This window comes from Crinia signifera, chromosome 5, assembly GCF_055691185.1.
Source record: "Crinia signifera chromosome 5, ASM5569118v1, whole genome shotgun sequence".
NCBI classification, from domain to species: domain Eukaryota; kingdom Metazoa; phylum Chordata; class Amphibia; order Anura; family Myobatrachidae; genus Crinia; species Crinia signifera.
The window spans coordinates 51,103,891-51,117,568 of NC_139221.1; the positions used below are offsets into that span (position 1 = coordinate 51,103,891).

Here is a 13,678-nt window from a genome sequence, read left to right on the forward strand (position 1 = left end):
GTGGATTCCAAGTGTAACATTTTTTGACCAACGCTGTTTAACCCTTGCAGGACACCAGCTACTTATTCAAAATGATGACATCTGGGACCTATGCCCACTTTACTGCCCTATTTCTGCCCAAATCCTTGTTGGTCAAAAGAAATGGCAAGTGGGTCATATGTAAGTGACCCCCCTGTGCGGGTTTCCAGTGTAATATTTTTTGACCAACGCTGTTTAACCCTTGCAGGACACCAGCTACTTATTCAAAATGATATCTGGGACCCATGCCCATTTTTGTGCCCATTTTCTGCCCAAATCATTGTTGGTCAAAAGAAATTGCAAGTGGGTCATATGTAGGCAACCCCCCTGTGTTGATTTCTGCAGTGAAATTTGTGGTCCATCATTCATTAACCCTTGTAAAAGTGATTTTTCTGAATAAGAAGCTGGAGCTCGAATAAGAAGCTGGAGCTCGAATAAGAAGCTGGCCGAATAAGAAGCCAACTTCAGCCTCGTGTAATACCGTAGCTTTTGATAAGCGTGCCACAGAAGCATCCACAACAGGCACCTTTTCCCAGAGTTCAGAATGAGACTCCGGCATGGGGTACAGACTAAGGAATCTTTTAGGCATCTGTAGCCTCTTATCTGGGGTTTTCCAAGCCCCTTCCAATAGTTCCTGTAACCCCTCATCTGAGGGAAAAGTAACAGCCTCCTTTCGCTGTCGCTTAAAAACACCCTTAACAGGGGTCTTATCCTCAACAGACAGTTTTAACGCCTGTTTTACAGCCACAATAAGATCCTCTATACCAGCAGCAGAGGTCTCTTCAAAATCATCACCCTGGTCCCAGGGTGTGTCAGTATACTCTCCTTCCTCTTCCTCTAACACATTAGGCATAGCATAAGACCTTTTAGGGGTCCCTGTAACCTCATCCATTTTGTCCAGTATTTCACTGAATCTGTTGATCCCCTTAGCAGTATCCTGCATCACCTGAATAAGTGCAGGATCTGCCTGGGTAAGAGGTAAGGAGCCAGACGACTGCTGAGATGATGGCATAGGTCTCTGTGATTCTACCAGCACATCACTCTGCCTGTCCAGAAGCTGCACCAAAGCGTTTACCGACCTGCCTAGGGCACTGGCCCACGCAGGTTCACTCTGCTCTCCCCTATGGTGTTCACTGCCCATGGGTCTCACATCAGCGCAAGTAATACATAAGCCCCCCTTGGCCATCTGCTCAGGGACAAACTTTTGTGTGCAAACATTGCACGCGCTCAGTGCACTAAGGACTCCCTCCCCCAAAACCACAGCCTGATGCTCAGACATGATGCAAGTGAAGCGTATATATATATATCTCAATATACACAGTGCAAACAATTGTACAAGCGTTTATACAAAGTCAATGCACCCAATCACTTAGCTGTCTGTAGGTTTCAACTGCGGGGAAGCGATGCCCAGGAAATCCAAGTCACTCTGCCAGGATCAATAAGCCAGCTCAGCTCCGCTGCAAGCGTTCTGAAAGGCGCCAAAGTCAGAGTGAAGGAAGAGACCAAAGTCCCTGCTGCTGCGGGGTCCGTGACCTTTTGGCGCCAACCACCCCCAGCTAGCCGCTCCTTAGGTAGGATTTCCTTGTTCCAGTATCTCCCCCTCAAATGGGGACCACTTGGAACATGCCTGTCACAGCGCTGCTGTCCTCTCAGTCAGGAGCTCAGCGTGTAAGCTCCGCATAAAATGGCCGCCGCCATCACGGAGCGCCTGTCCCCCATGATCCCCACCTAAATGTGGAGCCGGTTTCAGGCTACTCCGGAGCCCAGGCAGCCTCTTAATAGAGGCTGTAAGCGCAGCACAGGGAGACCAGACAGAGTCTACCCTGTGCACAGAGAGCTGACAGGACGCGCTTCTGTCAGCTCCTGCTGCGCTAGCAGTGTGAGGATTCACTATGAAAATCCTCACACTGTGCCTACCTAGCTAGGGTAATATTTAATAAAATAATAAAAATCCCCTAACTACTCTAATTCTTCGGCTGCTCCTGCAGCCCTTTAGAATAGCACCCACTCCAGTGGGCACCTAACACGAACTGAAGAGTCCAGGGATGCAGTAGGGGAGGAGCCTACCCTCTAAAGCTTTAGGATAGGTGCCTGGCTCCTTCGGACCCTCCTACATCCCAGTGTTGAGCTGTGTCACCAGGACCATTGAAAGAGAAATATATATTTTTTTTTACACAACATTTTTTATGTTTTTGTTATTTTTTTTGTCATTCATATAACAAATGTGAGCAATGCCAGCATTTTTAGAGAATATTTTGCTCAGGGCAGCACGGGATCATGGGTTCGATTCCCACCATGGCCCAAGCTGTGTGGAGTTTGTATTCTCTCCCCATGCTTACATCAGTTTCCTCCAGGTACTCCAGCTTCCTCCAACAGGTGGGGTCTGAGGGGACTCTGGTACCAGGACCAGACAGAAAGGGGGCTCAGGACTGTGGTCTCTCAAGTATAATTTTTCTTAACTAAAGTTCTCATTTCCCTTGACGCAATGTAGAGGTTGAATAGTTCGGCCAGTGTTGTCGACACCACAGGTCTCACCAGGAAAGCTGGGGGTTCAAGAAGGGGAAAGAGGGCCCTGCCTATTTTGTCAGTCCCGGGCCACACAATTTCTAATGGCTGACCTGTCCTTCCACAATTCAAAAATATACTGGTAGGTCAATTGGCTCCTAACAAAATTAACCCTAGAATGAATGTGTGTGCATGTACATGTGGTAGGGAATATAGATTGTAAGCTCCACTGGAGCAGAGACTAATGTGAATGTTCAAATATTTTCTGTACAGCGCAGAGGAATATGTGCACTATATAAATAACTGGTATTAAATAAATAAATAATCTCTCACAGAGATGTTGGCACTCATTGCTTGCAAATAACATCTCTTTTTACTGCTGTTCCCAGCTATACTTGATGTAGTGTTGGCTGCTATTTATTAATTTACTTAAGCCAGGACAGCTGTCCAATATATAACTTACCTGGTGAATAGCAAAACTCTGACTGCTACAACTGTCCAGACTGTGTTACTTGCTAATGCACAAACAAAAACCAAGGCCCTTATTCTGGTTGGTGCGGTAATATCCGCGTGCGTTCGTGCCGCCGATGTTTTGTGTCTGCGCATGTGCGAGTCGGAACGCACGGCCACATTCCGCATGAAATGTGTACACTACGAACAGGGGGTGGAGAGGGGTGTGAAGGGCTGTTTGGGCTCATTACCATATGTTTACACCCCGCATTTCATGGGCGTTCCCATGAAAACGCTGAGCGTACGTATGGTAATGCGGCCCTGACGCACGTGTGGGGGGCGGACATATGACATTGCCGGATGTCAGCTGCCCGCCCAGATCCCTGCTTTTGCACGGAGAAATGTCCGTGTGGTCTGAGGTTGCGGGAGCTGCCTGGCCACTCGGTCCTGCATTCGATGGTCTGCGACCATCGAATGATGGGGGAGGTTCCCTGAGATGGAGGAGGTGTATTCATGAGAAATACACGTGCGGTCCGTTCGTACAGCTTCTTACCGCGTACGGACGGAGTTGGCGATCCATATGGAAGGAGGTGCTGGCCGCATATTTGGATCCGGCCGCACCGATCAGAATAAGGGCCCAAGTGTGTGCATCTCCATTGACTAAGGAGGGAGAAAGGCAAGATGAAGGGATCCCTTTAGTTCTGTCTCTATGAAAGAGTTGATGGAGCTGTCCTCAAAAGACATTGGTGATTAGATGCCAGGTTGATAAATTAGATTAGACTGCTATTCCCACACAGGACTATGGGATGGTGGTATGCAGCGGAACTTTAACACAGGAGATACAGTACTTGAGGATTCATTATATTAAATACTTAATTACTTACATTTTATTTACTTCAAGAAAGCTGCAGGAAAATTTGGACAAATGTAAAATATGCATAAGACTTGATAGGGGGCCATATCTAAATTTAAATCTGTGGAGGAATTCACTTGAGCGCGAGGTTTAGCGAAGGTAAAAAACTTGCATAGCTCACACTCATTTTTTTGGATAGCGATGAGCGATTTCGAATCTCTGAATTACGATCCCCCCAAAACTTTAAAATCCGAGTCTGGTTCAGGTTTTTCCGCCAGACTCAGATCCCAAAATAAAAACAAGCGTGTACCAACGCTGGCTGTGAAACTATAAAAAAATCAAATGCAAACAGTATCTTTTACAATAATCAAATAACATTAAATAAAAAATATATGTTATTCCATTTTAATATAAACAAGTACAACTGCACTTAAAAACAATTATGAACGAAAAATCATCTCAAGCACAATACCATTGGATTTAGGTTGTCTGGACTAGGACATCTCCATTAGGAAAGAAACAGCAAATTGTTATCAGGTGGCCATACATCAGAAAGATATTGTACCCAAACATACAATCTCAATTGATTGTAAAATGGATTGTATGCAGATTGTGTGCACATCTTGTGTACACAATCATACAGCAGTATGACTGATTGTATGATGGATTGTGAGTAGATTGTGTGTCCGAAAACCACCAAGGTCCCGCCGGGGATTTCAAGGGAAATTGTACACAATCATGAGCGCAATCGATCTTAAGATCGATCTTTCTGATGTATGGCCAGTGTTATGCCTGGTACACACCAGGACGACTAGGGCCCGAACCCATCAATCTAGATCCAATTCCGACCAATTGGATGTAGATTGTGTGGTGATTGGGCCCTTTTCTGTCCTGGTGTGGACTGATACCGATCCGATGCGCGGTCCCGCAGGTCGGTCGGTCGTTATTCAGATCCTACCTGCAGCAGGTAGGAACTGAAGAACGACCATACAGCCGGGTGCGGGTCGCCATCGGATCGGACCCGCTCACGGTGCACATCGTGAGCGGGTCGTGCCCCCCCGCATCATTGTGAGCGGGTCTGAAGAAACACTGAGGACCCGCTCACAATGTGCATCGTGAGCGGGTCGTCGTGGTGTGTACCCCACATAAGTCCCAAATGTAGAATACTTTAAGAAGTTTTGCCAATTTCACATACAGTATATGGGTGTAGGTAAACCTGGATGACTGAGCAAGTTTGTCACCACTTTAAAAAAATGCAAAAACCAGTTTGATTTTGTAGTGTAAATGATTGCTGCATTAAAAAAAACCTGGAGATTTCTTACCAAATCTCTTACATTCTGAATCTCTATGTATCCAGCATAGTCTATGAAATGGCAGTTTTAAGCTGATTGGTTAAAATGGGAATCGTCTCCACTTTATCGCCAACGTTTTCACTGTATGATTCTAAGTGATTGTGGCTTTTAATCTCCCCAAAGTAAGCTTGTTCCTATTAATATGGTAAAATAAGGTTCTATTTACATAATAATAAGTGTGATTAAAAGGAATGATGATTTAGAAATGAAGATTTTAAGAAATAATTATGGACATGTTATATTGCATTTTATTCCACATTGAAAAAAATTGAAAGGTTCATCTAGGAACTGCGTAAAGGGCAAGGTTTCCGGGAAATGCACAATGATTATATGTATGATTTATGTTGCAGCATTTCATTACACTGGGCATACAGTAGTGGTTGTCAGTGCCAGATTAATGTCTAAATGGGCCTGGAGCTGAAAATTATCAAGGGCCTATTATGCGCAAAAATACAATATGGGTTGTGGCCAGCACCTAGTAATGTGGGGGTGTCTCTATTTTTGTCAATATTTTCAACTAATTTTAATATATATATATATATATATATATATATATATATATATAGCCAGGGAGTTCAGCACTCACATCCAAAAGTGTTGAAGATAGGGGTGCACAACAAGGGTCATCCAAGCCAGATGGCCAAATAATAAATGCAGGTGCTTAATGAAAAGCGGAGGCACTCACCAAAATGCAGAGGAGTCAGTCACTTTTATTCAGTGGTCATATCATAAGTCGACGTTTCGACCCATATAGGGCCTTTGTCAAGACAGAGCAAAAAAGATCCATGGGTACACCAAGAGAGAAGCAGTAATACTGACACACATGGCAAAGCATCTATATATACACACCACCTCCCTTCATTAACGCTGCAGCACATCAGCTGTGCAGGAAGCATGCTGATAGGTCAATAGCACTAATCCCATAATTAAGCTACTAGGTTCTAAACAAAACAGTACAGAGGGAACTTTACAGTTTTTAGAAAAATAATGATACCGTTGGTACTTACTAGAAAAGTTATAGCAGTAGCGCTGCTGTAAGGAGAAAGCAGTTAGAGAACACAACAGTGAGCCTCCGAAACCGGAAGTGCGCGTGCGTGTCACCTCACATAACGGTGACACGCATACACACCAGCATGGCTAATGAAGTCCCAACAAAACGAAAAAACGTCAGTGCGGCGCGCCAATACGCGTCACATGCAAGCGCCTGTTACCAGGAAAACAAATGGTAACCAGGCTGCGCCTCCGATACCGGAAGTGCGCGTGCGTTCCAGAGATATGAAGTGGAACGCACAGGGGCTATATGCTCAAGCGCTTAGATTAACCAAACAAGCGGAGGCTAGAGGGAAATACCAATAAAGAATTTAGGCATAATAGTATGCAGCGTTAGGAGGGGAGGAGTCTGTAAGATACATTTTAAGATAAAAACGTATATAATGGTAACATATATAACAAAAGAAAAAAACAAAAACAAAGAGACACCAATAACAGACACAAAACATGTAGCAGATAAAGACATAAGACAACAATAAAGTGACCAATGGGGCAAAGTCCCATAGTCATTGCTAACACCAGTGGCGATAGAAAAAAAAAAAAAAAAAAAAAAAAAAAAAAAAAAATCCCGGTAGTATATGTGCCAAACAAGAAAAAAAAAAAAAAATTTTAGCACTGGGTCTGATAGGAGCTTATTGTAAAAATATACCAAGGTGGTTATATTCATTTAACCCTTTTGGGTCAATGGTGTTTAGTCGTGCTATCCACCTTGCTTCCAGTTTCTTGAGTTTTAATTCTCTGTTCCCACCACGTGGGTCCTTTGGGACATGGTCGATGAGCATGCACCGTAGAGTGGATATCTGATGGCCCAATTTTAGGAAGTGCCTTGCCACCGGTTTGTCCGAACTACCCGTGGCATAGGCAGCACGTATGGATGTACGGTGGTTGGCCATACGTTCCTTAAAACATCGGGTTGTCAACCCCGTGTAGTACAGCCCACATGGGCACATCAAAATATAAATGACAAAGTCCATGCTACATAGGAGTTTTTTCTTTATCTTGATCTTCTCGCCACTGTGTGGGTGAGGGAAAGTCGCACCAGCAATCATTGAATGACAAGTGGTACACGACGTGCACCTGAAGCATCCAGGTTTGCCACCTGATAGCCAAGTAGTGGTTTTTGGTGAGGGATGCATAGTTGGTCGCATCAATAATTGGCGAATATTGGGACCTCGCCGATAGGCACTCATGGGTGGTATCCTTTTATCCAACTTAAGGGCAGGATCGGTGCCTACAATTGGCCAGAACTTTTTATAGATGACTTTACTCTGTCCAGATGCATGATCATACGTGCTGACATGGACCAATCTGTTGGCGGCTTTATTCGTTTTGGTCTGTGTATTATTACGGAACTTAGTCCGTGCTTTTCTCAGACAACGATTGATGACCACTGGTGAGTACCCCCTGTCCAAAAAACGTGCCCGCATCTCATCAAGCTGTAACTCAGTGTTTTCAGTCCCTGTGCGTTCCACTTCATATCTCTGGAACGCACGCGCACTTCCGGTATCGGAGGCGCAGCCTGGTTACCATTTGTTTTCCTGGTAACAGGCGCTTGCATGTGACGCGTATTGGCGCGCCGCACTGACGTTTTTTCGTTTTGTTGGGACTTCATTAGCCATGCTGGTGTGTATGCGTGTCACCGTTATGTGAGGTGACACGCACGCGCACTTCCGGTTTCGGAGGCTCACTGTTGTGTTCTCTAACTGCTTTCTCCTTACAGCAGCGCTACTGCTATAACTTTTCTAGTAAGTACCAACGGTATCATTATTTTTCTAAAAACTGTAAAGTTCCCTCTGTACTGTTTTGTTTAGAACCTAGTAGCTTAATTATGGGATTAGTGCTATTGACCTATCAGCATGCTTCCTGCACAGCTGATGTGCTGCAGCGTTAATGAAGGGAGGTGGTGTGTATATATAGATGCTTTGCCATGTGTGTCAGTATTACTGCTTCTCTCTTGGTGTACCCATGGATCTTTTTTGCTCTGTCTTGACAAAGGCCCTATATGGGTCGAAACGTCGACTTATGATATGACCACTGAATAAAAGTGACTGACTCCTCTGCATTTTGGTGAGTGCCTCCGCTTTTCATTAAGCACCTGCATTTATATATATATATATATATAAAATGTACCAAAATTCTACTGCGCGCTATTACTTATTGAAAATATGAATAGATGAGGCAGCCCAATCACTAAATTCCCTGAGGGTTAGGGAATGAACACACAAATATACAACCCAATAGTGATTTGGCGCCTATAACACTTGGTTAACACCAAAAGCTTCAAAGGGATTAGTTGTAATCTCCAACGCGGTAAGAAGAGGCTTTGTTCATCCACAAGATGTTTTTTATTAAAAAATTATTCAGATGTCAACAGTACAAAGAAATCTCAACGCGTTTCGTCAGCAATGATTTCATCAGGGGAATGTTAACAAGTCTTCCAATACAGATGATTTTTACTCCTATCTTTGCAGGTTATCGAATAAATGAGGAGGTATTCCCCTATATACTGTATGATTCTGGATTTTATAATCGCACAAGATAAGAGATCCTTTTATTTGGTATAAGTCTATATAATTAGGTTAGGGTTAGGCTCCATATTTATTGAGTTAAATTTGGAATAGCCATAGAGGTCTAAAGCATTGGTCCCTGTTACCCCATACCTTTGCAGTTTGTTGCTGTACTGGATATTATCTGCCTTGAGAATGGTCCTGTAGGACCGAAACGTCGGCAGGCTCCTTATTTGTACCATTAAACACGGGACACCCAGATCCAGATGACTACTACCGAACCAAGTCTGATGAGTGCTGTTTTCCCAAATGGGAGCTACTGTATATATATATATATATATATATATATATATATATATATATATATATATATATATACATACATATATATTGCACAAAGTCCAGCACTCCCCTCTTTATTGCTTGCTCTTACTTGGCCCGGGTGCCCATCCAGAGGGAACTACACCTATACCCGAAGTGACATCTTTATCTGGATTGTGTATATATATATATATATGGGAGAGAAAGAGAAATGGGAAGGAGCGCTTCCTGGTGCATTAAACGAGACTTTATTATGCAAAAAAGGAGAAACAAACTCCACGGTACTTCAACAATGTGCTTGTACCTGTAAAAGCAACACTGTGGACTGGTTACCACATGGCTTGATAAAATACAATCAGGCAAATACAGCTCACTCGTGGATGCAGCTCCGTGTCGAGGACACCACCGGTAGAACAAACGCTGGCTTGCGCTGCAGAATCGGGATGATCCAGGGTCAGGAACGTCCAACAGGTGAGTATAGCTGGTGAGCGTGGTAGGCCACGCCCTGACGCGTTTCGTCACTGGGACTTCGTCAGAGGGCGTGGCTACTACCTGCGCCGACCAGCATTAAATACCAACCATCTGTCAATCAATCAGAGGGGCCGGGCTCTATGGCTAAAAGCGATACTAACCAAAAAAGAGCTGCTATACTGCAGAACTCCAGAGAGAAAAATGAGCTTAAAAGAAAAAAAATTTTTTATAAAAATATTAAGGTACAAGACCTCATATACCTGGCTAATATACAATATATATTGCCAGTATGTTTAAAACATTTAAATAAATACACATAACTCCACAAGGAATGTGTGTCGACTTTTATGATCATGTCGACCAACTCAATGTTATTTACTCTTCCATATGGAGGAAATGTATAAAAAGTTTGAACTTTAAAAATGAATATAAATAATTCATATCATAAAAACAACGGAAAAAGAAAAAGAAAAAGAAAAATAGGCCAATTGATTGATTGACACATAATACATAAACAATGGCAAAAAACAAAAAAATAACAACCAATAAATAAGGATTACAAACACTTCCATATACACTGTGGGATCATATGCCAATATTCAAACATATACATAAAAAATATATACATATATGCGCATACATCGCAAACATCGAACCAACAAATTAGAACAATACATAGATAAGAACAATATGTATAAAAGACAAAAAATACATATAAGAATTATATGAAAAATGGGTACATGTATAAATTGAGGTAGATATTTAGGAGCCATATAGCCATTAGACAACATTATGCAGAAACTGATGATAACAATATACACAATAAAATGACGGACTAATTGATGAAGGGGGTAATTTCGTAACCTTCATTCAATCCTGTGGGCACAAGAGTATTGAGTGTTAGTATCCAGAAGGTTTCACGTTTAATCAGATATTTATCCAAATCTCCTCCTCTCTTAGATAACTGAACTTTCTCAATCCCTTTCACAGTCAGACTCGCTGGGTCACAGCCATGAGAGTCCTTGAAATGGCGAGGGACACTATGGTTAGTTATGCCATGTTTTATGTTCCTAATATGTTCTAGAACACGAGTCTTAAGGCATCTCTTAGTTTTAACTATATACTTTAGACCACAGCCACATTTCAATAAGTAAACCACATAAGTGGAATTGCAGTTGATAAAGCTTTTAATCTTCTGGTCAGAATCCCATATGTTACAGCCTTTATTGATAAAAGAACACACTTTACAGTGGTTACAAGGAAAACATCCCTTTATTGAAAGGAACGTATCACTAGCAGATGGATTAGGGATAATGTTCAACTGACTTTTCGAGATCATAGCTTTAATGGTTTTTGCCTGTCTGTAAACAATCTTAGGTGCAGGAGGGAGATGGTCTGACAAGATTGGGTCAAGTTTTAACACATGCCAATGTTTTTTAAAAATTCTACTGATATCCTTCTCCCCATTGCTGTATTGTGTAATAAACAACACTTCATTTTGATTATGAGTAGGAATCGTGGCTTCCTCAATAGCCCTTTCATTTTTGGTTTTAAGGAGTTTATTTCTATCGAGGTCCCGAGCTCTTTCGAGTGCACCCAAAACGATGCCCTCCGGGTACCCCTTCTCCTTGAACCTGTCAATATACGTATTGGCTTGTGTATTAAAGGTCTGGATATTCGAACAATTCCTCCTTAATCGCAAAAATTGCGAAAAGGGGATATTGTCCTTCCAGGGGCCAAAGTGACAACTACGGTAATCTAGGTAGCTATTGGAATCTACCGACTTAAAAAAAGTGCAGGTTTCTATGGACTCTATTTCAGGGTAGTTTTCCACACTCAATACAAGGTCCAAATATTCAATTCTGGAACTTTGAAAATTCGATGTAAACTTCAAGTTATATTCATTTACATTCAACAGCAACATAAATTCATTAAAGGAAGCTTCATCACCCCTCCATATTATGACGATATCGTCAATGAACCGTTTTACTAAAATGACATGCTCATCCTGCAGACCCGTGAGACAGCTGGACTCCCACTCCGCCATGTATATATTGGCCAGACTGGGTGCACAAATCGTGCCCATCGCTGTCCCACAGGTCTGCAGGAAGAAGTCACCCAAAAACTCAAAATAATTGTGCTCAAGCACAAAAGCGCTTTTAGCCATAGAGCCCGGTCCCTCTGATTGATTGACAGATGGTTGGTATTTAATGCTGGTCGGCGCAGGTAGTAGCCACGCCCTCTGACGAAGTCCCAGTGACGAAACGCGTCAGGGCGTGGCCTACCACGCTCACCAGCTATACTCACCTGTTGGACGTTCCTGACCCTGGATCATCCCGATTCTGCAGCGCAAGCCAGCGTTTGTTCTACCGGTGGTGTCCTCGACACGGAGCTGCATCCACGAGTGAGCTGTATTTGCCTGATTGTATTTTATCAAGCCATGTGGTAACCAGTCCACAGTGTTGCTTTTACAGGTACAAGCACATTGTTGAAGTACCGTGGAGTTTGTTTCTCCTTTTTTGCATAATAAAGTCTCGTTTAATGCACCAGGAAGCGCTCCTTCCCATTTCTCTTTCTCTCCCAGATTTGCTTCTTCCCTTGGACCCGGGATTTCTCTTGTGAGAAGGAAGCTGCAGTCTGTACTTAGACTCTGGTGCACCTATTCACCTTGCATGCTTGCAGGTGTATTACTGGAACTTATTTTCACATTTGGACACTCCAGCGCTTTTACACCCACCATCTGACCATATATATATATATATATATATATATATATATATATATCTGAGGAAAGATGGCACTTGTCAGTCTTCACAAGTATTTAACAAACAGGCTGTATTCTGACATGTTCCGGTAAGATACCGTCGTCAGGAAACAACTTACAACAATGAATGACACACATTTATTCACGTACAAAGACACAAATGTGGAAAAATTGAAGCGGTGTGAATACTTTCTGGATGCACTGTGTGTGTATATATATATATATATAACTTTTGTATGTCCGGCACTCCCCGCTTGCTGACTGTAAAGTGCGCCCGGGTGCCTTCCCCTGTGGCACTCTCACCACCAATACAGCCTCCAAATGATGGGCGTCACTCCGAGACTTAGTGAGGCAATGTGAAATTTTATTATGTGGTTGTTATAACTTCTGGTCCTGACGAAGGGTTAATACCCGAAACGGCGTTGACGTAAGGAAGGAATAAAATTTCACTTTGCTTCACTAAGTCCCGGAGTGACGCCCATCATTTGGAGGCTATATATATATATATATATATATATATATATATATATATATATATTTACTGACGCCCCTGCTTCCCTCTTCTGCACATCTCTATACAGTATATCGTGTGTACAGGCTTGTACAAGCCAGTGCCTCCCCAGACGACATTTACCTTAGCGCACGTCGCTGATATATATCGGCGCTCAATAAGTTTGGGATTTGGAGCATTTAGAATGTTTAGATTAGGGAGACTCAGTTTGTACTAAAAAAAAAAATTTTCTTTGTCTTGCAGGAAAACTGTAGACGGCAGAAAGAACAGCTGTGTGAGAAGTTTGATTATTTATATGCTATTCTTGAAGAAAGGAAAGGTGAGCTGACCCAGGTTATCACCAGAGACCAGGAGGAGAGGCTTGAACATGTGAAGTCTTTAATGAAGAAGTATGGGGAACACATGGAAATGGTTGCAAAGTTGGTGGAATCAGGGATTCAGTTCATGGAAGAGCCTGAAATGGCATTGTTCCTCCAGGTGAGTCTGTCTGATTTATGTATCTATCAGAAGAAATAGTAAGTTGTCCATAGTAACCAATCATCTACTACCTATTTACAGAATGTACTTTTTAAATGCTAGTTAGAAGCAGATTGGTTGCTATAGGCAACATCTCCACTTGTCCCCTACTCTGTAGAAGGTATAATACATTTGCCCCTACAGCACCTTCTACAGCACCTTCTATGGAACCTAGAGACATGGGGGCCGATTCATTATAGCATGTTGCTATCCTGGCAGGAAATGGCTTCGGCGAGATACCAATTCGCCGGGCAGTTTGCTGCAGGGAGGGAGGGCCGGGGGGGGGGGGGGGGGGCATGGTGGACACTTGGGCCGGAGTGTGGGAACATCTAGTGCTTTATGGATGTCCCCATGAAAATG

General features: G+C 42.9%; 1 protein-coding gene across 2 annotated transcripts in view; it reads left to right on the forward strand.

Moving 5' to 3' along the window:
• TRIM55 (tripartite motif containing 55) overlaps positions 1–13,678 on the forward strand; it is a 144,104-nt gene that overhangs the window by 76,952 nt on the left and 53,474 nt on the right. For both annotated transcript variants that reach the window (XM_083187190.1, XM_083187191.1), the window contains one exon: positions 13,046–13,279. In XM_083187190.1, coding sequence (XP_083043316.1) covers positions 13,046–13,279 — 234 coding nt within the window. The remainder of the gene's footprint in view (positions 1–13,045; positions 13,280–13,678) is intronic.